At 53.7% G+C, this 18427-nt stretch overlaps 1 protein-coding gene across 3 annotated transcripts; it reads left to right on the top strand.

The window, feature by feature from the left end:
- The first annotated feature begins 5846 nt into the window (after positions 1-5846).
- Sohlh1 (spermatogenesis and oogenesis specific basic helix-loop-helix 1) lies at positions 5847-10445 on the top strand. Of its 3 annotated transcripts, none has more exons than XM_040744869.1 (8): positions 5847-6071; positions 6356-6490; positions 6880-7042; positions 7615-7727; positions 7991-8088; positions 8706-8892; positions 9420-9496; positions 10056-10445. In XM_040744869.1, the coding sequence occupies exons 1-8, from the start codon at positions 6007-6009 to the stop codon at positions 10259-10261; spliced, it is 1044 nt and encodes a 347-aa protein (XP_040600803.1). In that variant the 5' UTR covers positions 5847-6006; the 3' UTR covers positions 10262-10445. The 3 variants fall into 3 exon arrangements, with proteins under 3 accessions (XP_040600803.1, XP_040600805.1, XP_040600804.1); XM_040744871.1 differs by having other exon boundaries at positions 6880-7027; XM_040744870.1 differs by having other exon boundaries at positions 6359-6490.
- The last annotated feature ends 7982 nt before the right edge of the window (positions 10446-18427 follow it).

Below are 18427 nucleotides of genomic sequence, written 5' to 3' on the forward strand. Positions count from 1 at the left end.
CTTCACAGTCCAGATCCTTGTCTTGGAGGGGGCGGGGCATGGGATTCCCCCTTTTCACGGAAGCACATCTACTGCTGGTGTCATTTATTCAGGTCCTGGGTAATGTTCAGCCATGCCGTGTCCTCTTCTTTTGAGCTGATCTCCAACTCACGCTCTCAAACAGTCCTCCTGCCTTCACCTCACCCTCTCCTTCCTCACCCCTCTTCTACCTGCATGTCTATGAGCCACGTGGGTGCCTGGCACTTGTAGAGGGCGGAAGAGGATGTCAGGTCCATGGGAACCGGAGTTATGGATGGTTATGAACTACCATGTGGGTACTGGGAATCAAACGCAGGTGTTTCTCTGCAAGGACAGCCAGCGCTCTCAACCACTGAACCATCTCTCTAGGCCTTCCCTCTGTCTACTCAAGCTGCTAACACTGAACACCGTCTTCATTTCCTGAGCCAGTACAGCTCCCAAGTTCAGGGCTGGGGATGCCCTTGTTTCTTCCCACAGGGCTTCCCACACTCATGCCAGAGCTAGCTGGTGGGCTGCTCCTGGCCACTTCCGGCTGTCACACACAGTCACTCCGGGTGTACAGCAGGCACTTGACACACAGATGTGCAAGGTCTACAGACTCTCAGTGCGTGTTGTTTGGGACCAGGGAGACAATTCTTCGGTAGGCACCCCTCACCCATGTGGACTGTCCCATTTCAGAGAAACCCAGAATAGTTTACCAGGACAAAGAGCAACCTTTGGCGGTTGGTAGCCCCTGCAACAAGATCTGAAAAATCTCTCCACATCTGGAAATGAGGTCAAGAAACCTCAGGGGTGAGCACACCAAGATACCTGTCCTCTGAGGAGATGAGTCATGACAACAGAACAGAGTTATGTCATGCCAGACTGTCCAAGCAACATCACTGGTGGCCGAAGCTAGCACTCTCAGTATGCTGTGTAAAAGGACCTAGGCAACACCTGCAGTTGGCACGGGGGACCATTCTGTCCCCTGCTCCTACTCTGCTCTCCTGAGTTGCTGCTGAAACCCAATGCCTGTGGTATCCTGAGCTCCCCCACTTCAGTTACAGAGCTGTCTGGCTGTGTCTCTTGCCCGCCAGAGCTGTATGTGGGCCCTTGAGAATCTTTCCCATGGGGCCTGGACCACTTCCTGCTGCCCTGGAAGGCACTGCTTCCTAACAGACCCAGAGGGCTAGCCAGACATGTACACTGGCTGGAGGCCAGGATCAAGTTCTGTGCCCTTAGTCTTCAGGGCCAAAAAGGTTCCAAGATGGCTGGGATCCAGGTTGTTCAGAACACACAGTTCCAGGAGAGGTCCCAGCTCTGGTGGGAAGTGCACTGTGATGGCAGAGAGGAGTTCTCCGGCTTTAAGCTGGCCGGGGCGGTGGTGGCGCACACCTTTAATCCCAGCACTCAGAAGGCAGAGGCAGGCGGATCTCTGTGAATTCAAGGCCAGCCTGGTTTACAGAGCGAATTCCAGAGCTACTCAGAGAAAGAAACCCTGTCTTGAAAAACCAAGGTGTGTGTGTGGGGGGAGTAGGGGGTGGAGACAGCAATGCCATGGCCCCTCCTTGTGTCATAGTGTCTGTCACCTGGGGCAGAAGAATCCTGCCTGAATCACAAAAAGGAGCGTGACAGAAGACAACAATGTCTAGTGACCCTGAGGTCACTGGGGCCTGGGGCCGCACTGCAGGGCCCTGAGATGAGGCAATAGATGGAGTCAGGGAGTTTGGGGCTCAGATATAGAGTTGCCATCAAAAGGACCAAGAGCTCCTCTCTGGACCCCTACTTTTGTCCGAGCAGCATTGGCACAGGGCTGGCAGACACTGCGGGTGGGATGCCACATTTCCCAGCACCTGTAAAACTGAGGTATATCCGAGGCAGGGCTGCTCCACTGTCCCTGCCTGCGAGTCCTGGTACAGGAATCTGCCCATAGATTTCCCACCCTCGGCCTCCGCTGAGGCCACTGTTAACTGTCAGCCTCGGTACCGTGCAGGCTCACCTCTCCTTACTCTCCCTGCCTAACACACCAGCCCTCCAGTCCTGACAGCAGCTCCGCCTGCAGATTTAAGAGCGAATCTCTGCAGGGACCGAGGCCAGGCTCAGACGGGGGTGGGACTGAGAATTCGTGGACAGTGCCAGATGGAAGATGTCACCAGTCCTAGAGCTGAAGCCCAGACCTCAGGGACACAGAGTTCATGCTTGAACTGCCTCGGGCAGTGAAGTGAGACAGGTTGAATGTCCAGGGAGGTGAGTGGCAGAGGGTCCCAGGACAGCAAGGTCACAGAGAGCCCTCCTGGACTTACTCTGCCTGACAGCCACTATTTGATTGACTCCAGGGAAGCCAGGGGAGGGCCAGGTGCTGTCTGCTTCCCAAGGACACTGCGGGCATTCAGAGCGTTTGCTGCAGCCACAACACTGCCTCCCGTGTTCCTAACCCTCAATGCCCCAGCTGAAGACCCGCACCTTCACCCAGAATGATCCTCAAAGACCAGCTGTTCCACCTCTCATTTTACACAGGGGAAACTCAGTCCCCCATCAGCAGTGGCATCTCCTACACGCCTTTTGGTGTGCTTGGCCTCAGAAAAGCAGAGACTAGCTGCATCCACCCGGAGGGAAAGGGGTGGGGAAGGGAGCAGGGAGGACCAGGACCAGGGTCAAAGCCATCAATGTGCAGCGATGACCCTGTGCCTCTCCACCAGTTCGGCATGCATGTGGTCACTGGGTAGGTAAAGCTGTGTGTTCCTGCTGTCTAGAAGGGCTGGCTCCCTGGCTGGAAGTGCGGCATGCATATGGTCACTGGGTAGGTAAAGCTATGTGTTCCTGCTGTCTAGAAGGGCTGGCTCCCTGGCTGGAAGCCCTTCCTCACAGGGGTTGACAGTCAGTAGCTGCTAAGAAGTGACTAGCAGAGAACCACCACTGACTACTGTCTTGTGCCAGCTCACACCCACCCTCGTCCCAGGGGCTGTGCCTGGGAGGAACTGCCCTGGGGAGTCCCCTTCTGTGATGCTCATGCAAAGCATCTTGTGGGATGCATTGCATCTTTCCCCGAGCCTGCAACTGAGCACTCTTTGCAGGGGGGTGGGTATGAGGGAGAGGTGTTCTCTGCAACTCACCTTATCCCTCTCCAGTCCCTCATGCCACCCATGCCTGTGCACTCTAAGTTCTGGACCTAGAAATGGCTGTGTTCAGGTCACCACGGCATCTAGTGCACTCCTGTGGCACCAGCTGGCTAGTCCAAACAAAGGCTCCTCCCCAAGAGTGGCTTCAGAGAGGATCCTGAGGTTGAGAGGTTCTGGCACAAGGGGATAGGAGGTGGTGTCCTGGAGCGTGAAACAACAGGGGAATCAACGGGAAGTTCCACGGGAAGGTGCTAACTCCTGCGGGGTGGTGCAGCAGCCCGTACCTGGGGGGCACCGTGAGCCGTTGTCAGCAAATGTTTCCAGATGCGCTCTGGTCCTCAAGTGACTTGCAGAACCGCGGTGGGGCAGGAGTCAGAAACCGCAATCGCCCTTTCTTCACTTTGCCCCGAGACACTTAGTCTTTTTTTCTTCCAAGATTGTGTGAGTGTGTACACGCGCGAGCGTGTGTTGGGGAGCCGGGGCAACAACAAAAATCGGGAAATCCTGGTTCAGGCGCCTGGCCGCGCGCGCCCCCTGCCGATCGCACCCTTAAGGCGTCCGTGTCTGGTCCAAGCCGAGACCTGAAAGGGCGTCTTGACTCTCATGTACATCTTTGCTGGGGACCACTCATTTCCTCACTGAATTTCAGCTCTTCACTCCGAAAGCTGGAAAGGAGACCCTTAACAGCCAGAAACCCTAATCGTGGTGCCCCAGGGCTATGTGCCCTAACTTGGGTGACTCAGGCTTGTGTGGGACACTGGGAAGGAGAAGGGCCTCTGCGTTTAAAGTGGGCAAGCATCGATGACACCACGCTGCTGCTGCTGCTGTGTCCACCAGCTTTCCCCTTCCTCCTCCTCTCCCAACAGTGCTAAAGTGGGCAGAGTGCCCTAGGTGGTGCCCCACTGCCAGGAGCCTGCTAGGCTGAGGTGCTGTGCAGACCTCAGGTAGCACAGTGACTTCTGCCTGGCCCCCAGTCACATGATCACCTTCCAACCGGGAGCAGAGAGGGTGCTGTCCCAACCTCAGGTGCTACAGCCCAGTGACTCAGGACAACACTCTGGTAGGTGGGGTATTCACAAGACACCCTGAAACCTGACTGTGGGCCTTCTGGGTCCCAGGAGCCTTTGTGGTCCAGTGTTCTGAATAACCCTCACCAAACCAACACTGTGGCAGTGAGGAGTGGGGGCAGGAGAGACGAGACACAGGATACCCAGAAGATGGGTGGGGGTTAAGCCAACTTCCATTATTTTCTCCAGGCGTGTCTAACCCAGTCTCTTCCTGGGGGCCCAGGTCAATATACTGGAGGGTTCGCAGAATGCTGGCCCCTGACTTTACACCTTCAAGTCTCTCCAAAGACTGTCTTAGCCAGTGTTCTGTTGCTGTGAGGGCTGCATGGCCACACAACTCTTGCAAGAGAAAGCATTTAATTGGGGCTTGCTTACAGTTTCAGAGGTTGGTCCATTGCCCTGAGCCTCCAGTGCAAAGAGCAAGTCCTGGCTGTTGCGCCACACCCCACCCCAGAATCAGGGACTTTCTTCAGTCCAAGGCTCGTGGGCCCATGCCAGCAGTGCCTCTGGCTCTCCTTGCCATCCTGCGGCCCTGGCTGGGCCAACCACCGTGTTTTCCTGGTGCCTGAGCAGGGCACGGATGAAGAGAGGGGTAAGACTGCTCCTACATCTCCCCGGTATCACCTTTCTCCAGCTGATGCCCAGCCCCATCACCCATGGCTCCACCCGGGACCCCAGCTGGAAGCAGAGGCAAGAGATCCAACTCTGTGGCAACGCCCTTTGCTCTGTGGGGCTGCCTGTCCATTCTTGCAGTTTCCCCAGGACAGGTGTAGTGATCTCCATCAACTACCCCAAGAAAGAAGTCCCCGCTGGAATGTCCACATCCCCAACACCCATCCCTCACCACGACTCATCCCTTCAGGCCTCTCCCTGCTCTCCCGTTCCTCCCTCCCACCTCCCAGTCACCCAAGGAATACTTGCTGAGGGACACTTGCAGGGTGGGATGGAGCTTTTGATGACGGGCTCCAGATGGGGGGGGGTCTCCAAACTTTGGTACTTTCCTGGTCGTGGCTGGTGCATGTGGTTGACAGCAGGACCCAGGGCTCATGTGGCTTAAATGACGGCAGCTCTGTGGTTTGCTGGTAAGTAGAGCCAGTCACTTTAGGTTGGCGACGGCAGGCCAGGTGAGTCAGGGGAGGGCAGGTGCTGCTTGGCTCTGGTGATCCTGTAGTGTGGGTAATAACAGTGCACTTGGGAAGAACTCCTGCTAGAAGGAACAATGTGGGAGGGCATGCCTGGACACCCTACAGACCTCCTGTGACTGGCCAGGATCCCATAGGTGTCACCTACACAGTGGGCCAGCCTCCCTCTCCCAGCTAGATTGTGAGCTTCTTGAGGGACGGGGCCGGGCTCCAAATAGCCTCAGAGGCCACTCCAGAGAGCTGTAGGCACAGAATTACCTTGAGTAGGAAGGAACCAACTCTTGGCAAAAGCGCAAAAAAAGGCCCGGGCACCCGGCAGGCCACGCCCCTAAAAATCCGCTAGAGACCTGACGGGTGGAATCATTTTGCTACTTTCTGGCAACGGGGCCAGAACCCGGACTGCAAGCCATCACGTGGACTGTAGTCGGGTCACGTGGCCTGAAGGCCAGCACGTGAAGCAGTGAGTCAAACACGTGGAGGGGCGGGGCAAGCCCAGCACGAGGTGGGCAGGCGTGAGGGGCGGAGGTGGCGAGCCGCTTGTGTGCCAGCGGGCTTCCAGGTGCTGGTGAGATGCTGCGCTGCCGGGGGTAGGCAGCGTGGGGAGAGAGCAGGCTGGTGGGCAGCGCTTGGGGCTATCTGTGGCTTCCGGTGTGTTGCTTCCTTCCCTCCAACTTCGTGCCAATGGCGTCCAGCGGCCGCGAGCGCACCACTGAGGATTATGGAGTCTCCGGCTTCACGGGATGCAGGTGCAGTGTGGATTGACAGACTCTGAGAGAGTTGGGTCCCAAGGCCTTTCTTTGCCCAGGAGCTACTTCCTGTCTTGATCCTGCCTGGCACAGCCGGGCAGAGCACCCCATCTTGGCGTGGAGGGACCGGGAAGGGGTCATGGGCTGGCAAGGTGGTATTCCTGGATGACCCAGGCCTGTCTGCCGCTTTTTTCCAGAGTTCACCCCAAATGGCTTAGTTCTCCATGTGGGGTGCTGGTGGCTTTTGTGGGGTTCTCAGGTGGTCTTGGCTCTGTTTTCTGCAGCAGGACTCCTCAGCCTGCGACTCGGGACAGCTTACAGACTCCTTCACAGGGCTTACGCCCCCGCACAGGTCCTGTGGCCGCTGCAGACTGTGGCTCCAGTCTTCGGAGAAACGTGGTCAGCGAGAGAGAACGCAGGTGAGGGCAGCCTCAGGATAGACAGCGCTTCAAAGAAAGGGCGGAGGAGCTTAGGTCCGTGGTTTTAACCAGGTTCTATCCATTTGGACCAACCGGGATTAACACGAGATCCCCTAGTAAACTTCAGCCTTGTGGAAGGAAGGCAGGGGCGTCACTACAGCTGCTTTGTTCTGAAACCCTGGTGGTCCACAGGCCAGTGTAGTCATCCTCTAGAGGCTAGACTCCCGACTTGAGTTAACCCTTACGGGTTCCAGAGCCGAGCTGCCTCAGGGCTGTGTCCTCAGCCAATAGTTACTGTGTGTAACAGTCCCGAAGCCGCCGGGTTGCTGGAGGGCTGACCCTGCTGCTCAGGCATGGGTTCCGGAGCTCTTTCCCTTCTGGTGAAGCAGGAGGCGGATCTCCCTGAGCTGTGAGCGCCTGCGGGGTCTGCTGCCTCAGTTTGATGGCCGGCGAGAGGACATGGCATCGGTCCTGGAGATGGCTGTGTACTTCCTTCAGCTGGCTCATAGCATGGCTCCTGGCTGGGAGCAGCTCCCTGTGAGTTGTAAGCAGGTGGGCCTTGCCGGGCGTCTGCCGTGCATCTGCTCTGTGATATCCTTGTTTAGGGGTGGCATTCTCCTTGCCTCCTTGGGCCCCGTCCTTCAGCCCAAAGTGGCCCCATGATCTGCACCCTCACAATGCATCCAGACAAGAGGGGCAAGTGTGCACTCCACAACACTGTTGATTGGTTAGTCGCCCCTGTGATGCCAGCGTAGGGGGTTTCAGGGTCTCCACGAGCCCGATTCAGACCAAGAATACTTGCACTTAGACTTTTCCTACCCTTTGAGCTCAAGACTGCATCCCGATCGACAGTCCCGTGCACATTAGCCCTGCCTGCGCTTGAGGAGGACTCTGTTCTGATGACTCCAGGCCCTGCGGCCAAGCTGCTGGGTGGATACAGCCTGACGCGAGAACCGTTTGAGGAGTGGAGCGTCAGTCCCTGTTCTGGGCCCAGGCTAAGCTCCAGGGGATCCCTGGGCATCTCTGGGCATCTGATGGGGAGGCTGGGCTGGGGGCAGCAACGTCGTCACTGCTTTCTCTACCCTGAGCTGGTTTGCATGGACTTAAACTTTCCGGTTCCTCAGCCTTCCCAGGAGATGTGGCACGTGTGGCAGGGGAACGTGTTACAGGTAGCCCTGGCGGATCAGATCGCGGACGGCAAGCCAGACTCCGGGATAGCAAAAGCATCTGCGGCTCGGTTAGTGTCCCTGTGGCCCGTCCTTGGCCCTGGGCTCTGTCTGAACAATAGTATTTAACTGCATAGTAGCACTTAGCCCTCACGCACCTTTGACGTTACTGCTCATGCCCAGCGGGTCTTTATAATGGTCCCTTGAGAGCCTGCTGTAACAGTATTGCACAGGGTGATCTTGTCAGCAGACTCGGGACACTGGGAAGAATGGGGTTTACTTCCTTTTCTGGTCTATAGAGCTCTGAGCTCCTTAATTTCTTACACTCTTTCAGGGCGCAGGAACCCCCATGCTGTGGGATGCTGGGTATGGACCAGAGTCAAGTCATGGAGAACATGCCAGAACTTCTGGAGAGACCCTCCTCCCCCTCTGGTAAACCCTAGAACACATTGTCATTCCCTGGGTGGGCCAGGTGACCTCTGACCCCTAAATGGTTGGCGCTGTTGCTGAAGGGGCTGCCTTGCCTGTGTCCAGAGTCTGGCCTCAGCTGGCTGTCTCGCCCCTGCCTTGCTGAAATCGGGATGACTCTGAGGCCTGCATTCTTTCCAGCTGTACCTCCAGTACATGGGGTTTCGCTCCCCAGCGCCACACCCTGGTCAGTAGGTACCAGTGAGTCACCAGGTGGGGAGCCTCTGATGACAGTTTACACTTGTCCCTCTTGGCTGGTCTTGTCTGTTGTCGTATGCATTTGCCGTGTTTAGAAGTGTCAGCTGCCTGGGCAGGACTTCCAAGCAGCCGCAGGTGTAGGGGTCCTGGGAACAGGCAGCCAGTCTGAGGGAGGAACTCGAGGTGACAGGAGCACTGCTGAGGTGAACTCCTGGCCTTGAACCCATGAGTGATCCAAGGCCTGGGGACTACCTTCTCCAGGAACCTGTCCTGACCTGAAGTAGGACACCTGGTTGTGGACACTCCCCTGCTTGGTTCTCTGTTCTGGCTTTCATGTGTGCTGGCTTAAACCGTGAGGGCTAACCACTTTTCTTTCCATTCAGAGCCTTCCAGCCTGAGTCCCGGGCTCTCACCCTGGCTTCCTCACTCATGGCAGTTAGCCAGCCCCCAGACGAACGACACTGTTTCCAGCGGGTTGCACCCTGTGGGATCCCTCACCAGGGACACTGAATCTCCTGGCATGCTGGATGAGGAGACCAACTTGGTCTTGACATCTGTGCCTGATACCAGGTGAGTGCGTCTGTCTGTCCGTCCGTCCGTCCGTTCGTCCGTCCGTCTTGTGTGTGGCAGCCATCACCTGCCTGTCTTCAGCCCAGCACTGGTCTGTGCCCTTCTCCACTTCTGTAAGCTTCTGGTCCTGACTTCTACCCCACATTGAGAGGCGGCCCAGGCAACAGGCCCAAACCAGACTCACCATGTGGCTCTCTGATAATGTGTTTCTAAAACATTTTTGTGTCCTAATTGTCTTTTGTTTGGGCTGATGATGAAATAAATTTGTGTTTGGGGAGCACACACCAGCTGGGGTGTGGGAGGGAGAGGGAGGGATGGGGCCATGGCTAGAGAAGCCAGCATGGATTGCTGTTCAGCAGAGGCCTATGGCTAGGGCCAGCACCCCGTAGCTGTGATTTCTACAATTGGTCCTGGCAGGCTGAGCTTCCGTGGAGTCAGAAGTACCTTTGCAGGATGGGGATTGGTTTCTTTTGAGTTTCTGATGCCCAGGTGCACTTGTGGCCACTAAGGGATCTTCTCATCTCCAGATACACCCCAGGGACAGGGTCCGACGTGGTGGATGGAACACCCTTTCTGTTGACCACCAATCCTGATTGGTGGTTGGGTGAGTGGGGCTGTGAGCCCAGGCTGCCTTTCCCCACACAGGCCCTGACCCTAGGGCCTGTGTCCAACCTGACAGGACTAGGGAGACTGTGCCCAGGCCCAGTTTTGCTCTCTGACCTAAGGTTCCCATGTCATCTCCCTCTCCTTGTCTGGTGATGATCAGGATGACTGGCAGGGACAGAGGTAGAGTGTGACCACGTGTGACTGGGTGAACACATGTGGAAATGACTGTGTGGAGTCCTGGGTGTTTTCTGTAATGCACTGGGCCACCAGGACGTGTGATAGACAAGGCATGTGTTATATGTCTTCACTGCCTTTAGGGACCAGTGCTGAGGGACACTGCTGTGGTTCTGCCATGAGTAGGTGTCCTAAGTCATGAGAGTAGGGTCACCAGGGTTGGGCTCATCCCCCTTCACTGGGAGGAGAGAGAAAATTCCCTTCTCACAGAGGGTAAAGGGCTTGCAGAATGAGCAAGGTAATGGAAGCCCCTGTGCTGTGACCAGCCTGCTGCTGGTGTCTGGGGTGCATGCCCACCACACTGATGTTCCTCTGTCTTTCAGGACCGGTGGAGGGCAGAGAAGGCCCGGTCCTGGCCACAAGCAGCCCTATGGATAGGGCAGAACCAGGCTTCAGGGGGGACCCGGAGACCAGTTCCCAGGAGCTCCACGCTGGCCCCCTAGAGCTGTGGGGCTTGGATTTTGGCAGCCCTGGCCTGGCCTTGAAGGATGAAGCAGACAGCATCTTCCCTGACTTTTTCCCCTGCTAGTTTAGTTATGTCCGCTTGGCGGGGGAACAGGGTAGCATGGAGCACATAGATAGCCTGTGCCTCTGTCCCTTGCCTGAGTGTTGTATTTTGGGCTTGGTTTGCAGCTGTGGTCTAATTTGAGGGAGGCTGGCAGGACTGTGAGTGGAATTTGTATTAAAGAGGAAAGTGGTTTTCCTGGCAGAAGCAAAATTTCTCTGGCTTTTGAGTAATTAATCCAATTCATTGGGCATATTGCCCCAACTCCATTCAGAGCACAGGCAGCTGCCTGGATCCTTTCTGGGAGATTCTCAGCTTGGTGGGGCCCTAAATAACGTAGTTCTGGGCCTTGTTTCCAGAGCAGTGCTGGAGACTAGGTGCCGTCCTCCTCCTCCTCCCCCTCCTCCCTCTCCTCCCCCTCCTCCCCCTCCTCCCCCTCCCACTCTTCCCCCCTCCTCCTTCTCCCCCTCCTCCCCAGGGTCAGGTGTTTGGATTGGGTGGGGACTTTCAAGGGGACCCTGTTGTCTTGTCTCCGGGTGCGCCAAGTCCTGAGGGAAGAGATTGCTCCCCCTTACTGCCGGTCACCTCTGAACTTTGCTGTAGTGGCTCTTGGGGACCCTCTGTGTGCCCACCCTCTCCACACTGGGCTGCTGTGGGCAGACTGAAGATTGGCACTGCTCTTTTGTTCTGGGCAGCCTGGGGGCTTGTCCTGTTGTCTGCATCTGGAGACATCCCCAGGTCCCTGGGGCTCCCTCCCCACATCAGTCCCTGTTGTGGGGCCAGAGCAGCGCAGCTCGGTTTCTTCCAAGAACCTTGAGTGTGAGATCAGAGCTCCCACCAGGCTGCCCCCACAGTCAGTGGAATGTTCCATTCATTCCCATGAGTCACTGCAGACAAAAGCTCAGGAGCAGGTGGCGTGGGATGAAGCGCTTGGAGGCTGTGAGCGCTGAGATCATCGCACATCCCAGGATCTGAGGGGCACGTGGTAGTCTGGGAGGGCCTGGATGGGTGCTGAGCATAGCTGCCCACTGCCACCCCAGGACCTCAACATCACCAACTCCCATGGTTTACAAGGTGAAGACCTTGGTCAGAAAGTAGAGTAGCTTCCAGGTTCCTGACTGCCGGTGTGCCAAAACCACATCTGATCTCTCAAACACAGGGGTAGTGACCTCACTTTGGTTGTCTGCAGTTTGAGTTTATGGATCAACTTCAATTGTCTGAATTCACATGTCTTCTGGAAGACTATATACTGTACGTGTACATCTCCATGGGTGTGCTTGTGTGTATACTGTGTATGCTAAGGCAGACAGGCGTGTGTCCGTGCATTTGTGTCTGTCTGTGGCATTTGTGTATTTGTGTGCCCATGAATGTTGGTGTGTGTGTTTGTATTTATGTTAGGGTTTGCTTATGCCCATGTATTGGGCATAATGTGTGCACTTCACAGCCTTGGGAGGGTGAACACTGAAGGTCTTTGGAGGTACAACACGCATGCCTGCCCTGCTGTCTGACTGCTCCCCTGTCCTCGGACATGGCCCACCACTCACAAGCGTGTGGCTTGAGGCTGAGCCAGGATCCTGGCCTGCTGCTCTTTTCTGGTTTTGTCAGCCTCAAGGTAGGTCATGGAAGAATTAGCCACCTGGGTCCTACTCAGGTCTCCCCGCAGATAGGCTGTACATGTTCAGTCATCGTTGCAGCCAATCCTCTCTTGGCCCTCTTAAGCCTCGGGTGCCACTGTGGTCAGGTATGTGGTCTTACCTGTGGACCTGAGGGGCACGGAGCCTGGCTTGGATTGTTCAGAGTCATGGCTAAATCCTAGGGGATGGAAGAAATTCCCACAGTACATGAGGGGTAGACCCCATTGCGGGATGCTGGTGATCTCTTCATCCTGGACTAGTGCTAAGAATGAACCTGAGTCCTAACCCGGCTTGTGGGCAGGAGCAGTAACAGACCTCCTCAGGTGGTGGGAGACCAGGGACCTGGGACTAGGGCACTCTTACAGTAGTACTTCAAGTTAGACACCCCCCTACATAGGAACATAGGAAAAGGGCATATGTATGTGTTGTGGGGCACACTGTGGATGTATGCATGTGTGTGTGCATGTGTGCATTCTGGACCGTGTTCCCCCTTCATGTAGGTCCTCTTCTCTTGGATTCGGTATTGAGATGCAGGCATCTCACGCCCCAGATGGAGCTAAATGCCACATCCTGGTTCCTGGGTCCCAGTTGTCTCTGCCTTCAGGCCACCCCTGGCGCTGTTCTCCAGTATCAATGCCATGGTGCTCTCCCCTGCTCTGTCTGCCAATCCTCGCACGGCCTTCAGCCAGACAGAAGGGTCCCTAGGGTTGCTTGAAAATCGGTCTATGGGCTTGTGGCATTCACAGCACTTTTCAGGACGCTTAAGTGACACACCTAGCTGAAGGATGGCCTCCAATGGCCAGTGGTCACAGAGACTCGGAGTGACACCGCTGACTGCAGTGTGGCTTCTAGGGTGGTAGCTCCCTAGAGTCTGTGTTTTTTACGGCTGTGGCAGTCAGGTGACGTGGCCAGCCATCAGGGAATCAGTGGGTGTGCCTCTGTTGAAGCTTTTTGCCTTCATGGGCTGGGGTCTCCACATCCCTGCCTGCGGCCCTGAGTTCTCCTGGCGCTTTTCCTGATGTGTGGTCCTGGCTTAGCTCTGTCAGCCAAGAGAGGCAGCTCTAAGTGTGGACAGTGACCGTGATGCCCTGGAACCCAGCTGGCCTGCCTTCTTCCTTCCAGACTCTGGGGTCAGGGTTTGGAGGATGATGATGTAGTCTGAGGGGAGGCAGGGGGTGGTGCTTTATCATGAAGGATGCAACAGATCCTGAGCTTTCCGTGGTCACCTCATCGGCAACTCTTGCTATTGCTACACAGCAAACGGTCCCTCCGTCAGTACGGATGACAGCAGTTAGCACACCGCACCTACCTACAGAAGTTTCTGCACCTCCAGTTCCCAAGAGCAAACTCTAACAGCTGCCGGGGTGGACAGCCTGTCTAGCCTAACTAGCCAGCTAGCACCTAGTAGGTGCAGCAGAAAATGACATTGCCAGTCCTGTCCTGAGAGTCCCAGGGCCTTGGTGCTTGGCCTCCTATGCAGGGTATGCTTCACTTCACCTACCACATGCTTTGTGGAAATCACAGGGCAGAAGGCAGGGTATCCGGATTCAGGAGCTGCCACAGTTACAGAGTGCCTGGCCACAGTAGGTGGTCGGCCAGGGGTACCCACTCCCGAAGCAGGTGGCCAGCTATGACCACCCACACCTGAGGCAGGTGATCAACTGGGGTCCAGTCCACATCCTCACTAGCTCATACTCAAGGCAGGTGAATGTTCCAGTGGCCTTGCAGTCTCCCCCCAAAGCTCTGGTCCCCAGGCTCCAAGCTGGGCTCTTCCTGACATGACCTCAGCTCATGGCACCCTGAACCACTGTAACAGAAGCAGGAGTGTCAGCCTCGCACTACCTGTGAGGCTGTCTTCTAGACTGACTTGGGCCTACAGTTTTATTCTGAATAACTCTAGGTGAGAGAGAGAGAGAGTGAGAGAGAGAGAGAGAGAGAGTGAGTGAGACAGAGACAGACAGAGACACAGAGAGACACAGAGAGACAGAGTCAGAGACAGATGCAGAGACAAAGAGATGGAGAGATGGAGAGAGGGAGGGTTGGAGGGAGGGAGAAGCATGTACTCATGTACATGTGTCCTAGGCAACTACTCAACGGAGAGAGCAGTGTGTGAGCTGCAGCTGAGCCCCAGAAGCCTGCTGGTGGCAGTCACACTCACTTGACATTGCAGCTGCTACACAAAGGACAGAGACTTCAGATCTGCTGGGGCCCGCAGCACCTGCAGCTCAGCCGCTCACTGGGTACTTGCTGAAGTTGTTTGCTGCCGAGTGCAGCCCAGCAATTTCTGCCACCTTGACCACACCTCTCCTCTGCAGGGGAACTCTGTAGAAGCCACCTTGATGTTCCTTACAGTTTTACATAACTTGCACTCTTAAACACTTTATTTGGTTCTGTTTTTGGAATTCATATAACGTCATATTGGGTAAATTCCCTGATACTGGGTTTTCAGTGCGTTTCCTTGTTTGTCAGACCCTCCCTCCCTTTCTCCTTCCTTTGGCCTGAGGGCTTGCCTTTTCTTTTTAAGACTGTGTTGTTATCCTAGGGTGGCTTCAGGCTCACTCTGTAGCTGGAGCTACAGGCGTCTGCACCACACCCAGTCTATGCAATACTGGGAATCAAACCCAGGGCCTCGAGAGTGCTAACCAAGTAGTTTTTCAACTGAACCACCTCCCAGCTAACCCACACTTTTAGCTTTGCTTTGCTTTTGAGATGAGGTTTATCTGTGTCCTGACTGTCCTGGAACTTGCTCTGTAGACCAGGCTGGCCTCAAATTCACAGATATTTGCCTGCCTCTGTCTCCCAGGTGTTGAGATTAAAGGCGTGTGTCACCACTGCCTGGTCCCAACCCACACTTTCAGCTGTTGCTTTTGAAAGAAAATGGTCCCCAAAGGAAGTGGCACTCCTAGGAGGTGTGGCTTTGTTGGAGTAGGTGTGGTCTATTTGGAAGAAGTGTGCCACTTTTGGGGCGGGCTTTGAGGTCTTTTTCTCAAGCTATGCTCAGTGTGACAGTCTGTTGACCTCCTGCTGCCTTCTGTTCTGGTCAAGATGTAGCCAGTGCCACATCTGCCTGCATGCTGCCATGCTGCCTATCATGAACTTGGGGAACTGTAAGCCATCGCCTCAAATGTTTTCTTTGTAAGAGTTGCTGTGAGCATGGTGTCTCTTCACAGCAAAAAAAAAAAAAAAAAAAAAAAACTAACTAATACGGCGTATGACACCACACATGTGGAGGTCAGAAGAACTCACAGAAGTTGGTTCTCTCCTTCTATTTGTGAGTCCCAGGGATGGAACTCAAGTTCTCAGGCTTGGCAGCAAGCTCCTTTCCCACTGAGCCATCGTGTAGTCCCAGGCTGTGGCCTTTCTATGCTGTCTTCAGGATCCTTCGAGACCTCAAGCTTTCAGCTGTGTGACACCCGATTTGTCTTTCCTATTGCTTTTGCTGTCCTTTTGAAACCTCTTACGAACTCAGCACCACAAGCTTTCCCTCTCTTGTTGTCTAAAGCTTTTGAGTTTAAGCCTGACTCATTTTGAGTAAACTTGGAGCTGTAGTGGGGAAAAAGTTCCTTCTTTCCTACGTAGTGGGTCTGGGGTTCCCCAAGTGTTTGTAGATTTACTCACTGACTTATCTCAGCACCTTTGTTGGTTTATTCTGGGCTCCCTGCTCTGCCCCAAAGGCTCAGGCACCTGTCTCACCACAACCACACTGCTTTGATCACTGTAGCTTTGTAATATGCTCTTTTTGTTTACATGGTTCTTGTTTTTACGTTTTGAGACAGGGTCTCTATAACATGCTGGCTTGGAACTCACAAATATGTGCCTGCCTCTGCCCCCTAAGTGCTGGGATTGAAGACATGCACCACAAAAACACAGATTGTAATAGACTTTGAAGTCAGGGTATTTTCATATTTTTTATTTAACTTTTTACACATGTCACTTTTAGTTCCCTCTCCCTCCCCTCCTCCCCCACCCCCCAATTCTCCCAACCCCTCCCTCCACTCCCCAAGGAGGGCAAGGGCCTCCATGAGGGATTTCCAGAGTCCATCACATACATGATCCTGGGAATGGCCCAGGTTCTTCCCCATGTGTCCAGGCTGAGAGAGCATCCCTCTACGTGGCATGGGCTCCCAGAGTCCCTCTGTATGCCAGGAATAAATACTGCTCCACTTTCCAAGGTCCCACAAATTGCCAAGGCCTCCTCTCTGTCACCCAGGTTTGGTGGGAGGATGTCTGGATCAGTCCCATACTGGCTCTCCAATCATCAGTCTGGGGTCCATGTGATACCCCTTGTTTAGGTCAGCTGTCCCTGTGGGCCTCACCAGCCTGATCCAGATTCCCTTGGTCATCACTCCTCTTTGCAAGTGAGTTCCAGGAGTTCAATTCGGTTCACAGCTGTGGGTGTCTGCCTCCGTCTCCATCAGCCACTGGATGAGAGTTCTAGGATGGCATATAAGGCAGTCATCATTCTCACCATCATGGGAGGGCATTTTCCCACCAGACAGAAACTTAAAGAAACAAAGGAATTAACAGAAGTTATCACCCAATTGGGTTTAACAGACATCTATAGAACATTCCACCCAAACATAAAAGAATATACCTTCTCAGCACCACACGGAACCTTCTCTAAAATCGACCACATTCTTGGCAGTAAAGCAAACATCAACAGATACAAAAAAATTGTAATAACCCCTTGTACCCTTTTAGACCACCACAGCTTAAAATTAGAATTCACTGTCAACACAGGCTGCAGAAACCTCACAAACTCATGGAAACTGAACAATGCTCAATTGCATCACCCCTGGGTAAAGGAAGGAAGAAAGAAAGAAATAAAAGACTTCCTAGAATTCAATGAAAACGAAGGCACAACATACCCAAACCTTTGGGATACTTTGAAAGCAGTTCTAAGAGGAAAATTCATAGCACTAAGTGCCCACATGAAGAAACTAGTGAACAGTCACACTAGAGAATTAACAGAACACCTGAAAGCTCTAGAACAAAAAGAAGCAAACTCACCCAGGAGGAGAATACGCCAGGAAATAATCAAATTGAGAGCTGAAATCAATAAAGTATAAAAAAATACAAAGAATCAATGAAACAAAGAGTTCTTTGAGAAAATCAACAAGATAGACAAACCTCTATCAAACCTAACCAAAAGATAGAGAACATGCTAATTAACAAAATCAGAAATGAAAAGGGGGGGACATAAAACAGACACTGGGGAAATCCAAAGAATCATCAGGTCATACTTTGAAAATCTGTACTCCACTAAATTGGAAAATCTGGAGGAAATGGATGCTTTTCTGGATAGATATCACTTACCAAAATTAAATCAAGAAGAGTATTTTCATTTTCTAAATTTTTATTTTTTAAGTTTTTTGTGATCAGTGCCCCTTGGGACTCCATAGGAATATTGGGATGAAATTTTATGCTCCCCCCAAAGAAAAGCCTGCATTGGGATTTTGACAAGGACTGCAATAAAGTTGTATGTCATTGTAGTGTACAGCTGTCAGTATCACAGTATATGAATACTGGCTAAGCAGGAGCCATTGTGACTCCTCCATGGTTTCTGCTTCAAGCTTATGCCTCGAACTCCTGCCTTCCCTCAGCGATGGTCCATGATGTTGCAGGTGCTATAGTGTTCTGGAGAGATGCTGGAATGCACTCTCCCTCTCAGTCAGCCACAGAGATCTGTGGAGAACGCAATGTTAGAACGGGATGCTGGGAGCTGCCCAGGGTGTGTTCTCTCTTGGCTGGACAGGTTTAGATGTGTGGAGCACCTGCGTGTTAAGTGTCACATGTATTTGTTCATGTTACATCTACTGACTCTTTGTCTAACCACTCCACCATTGTCTAAATAATGGAGCCAAAGATTCTAAGTCCTGAAGGATAGTGAAAATGTGACTGTGTATGCAAAAAGCACCTGAGGTTGATCAAATCGGGGCCTTGAGATGACCCCAGAAGGCCTGGATGGGTCCTAGATGTGATCTGAAATGAGCTTGCAGGAAGAGGCATTAGAGGGGTGCGTGCATGCGTGCATGAGTGCATGTGTGTGCGTGTGTGTGTGTGTGTGTGTGTGTGTGTGTGTTTATTTCCAGCATCGGAGGCTCACAGTAAAACTGAGAACTTGGCAGCCTCCCCTCTTACCAACATCCCACTAGAATGGGCCATTTGTTACGATCCATGAGCCCGCATTGGCATGTCATTGTCACCCGTGGCTGCTCTCTGTATGTTTCTACAGATGTGTAATAATGACACGCCTGCCATTCTGGTATCAGGTAGGGCAGGGTTAATGCTGTAAAAATCACCTGTGCTCCATTTATTTGTCCCTGCCTCTCCCCAACTCAAGGCAGACATATCTTTTCCCTGTCTCCAGTTGGGGGCAGAGGAGATTCGGCACCCAGAGAAGCAGCTACTAGGGACATGGACCAACAGAGTTAGACATCTTGTCTTAAATGTTGGGGAAATGATACACCTACCACCCAAGGGATGCCAGGGAGACTGGTAGAGGAGGGCAGCCCTGCCTGCACCCGAGTTTCCCCAGGGTGACTGACCAGGCTTG

This window comes from Mesocricetus auratus, unplaced genomic scaffold, assembly GCF_017639785.1.
Source record: "Mesocricetus auratus isolate SY011 unplaced genomic scaffold, BCM_Maur_2.0 Super-Scaffold_100004, whole genome shotgun sequence".
Lineage (NCBI taxonomy): Eukaryota > Metazoa > Chordata > Mammalia > Rodentia > Cricetidae > Mesocricetus > Mesocricetus auratus.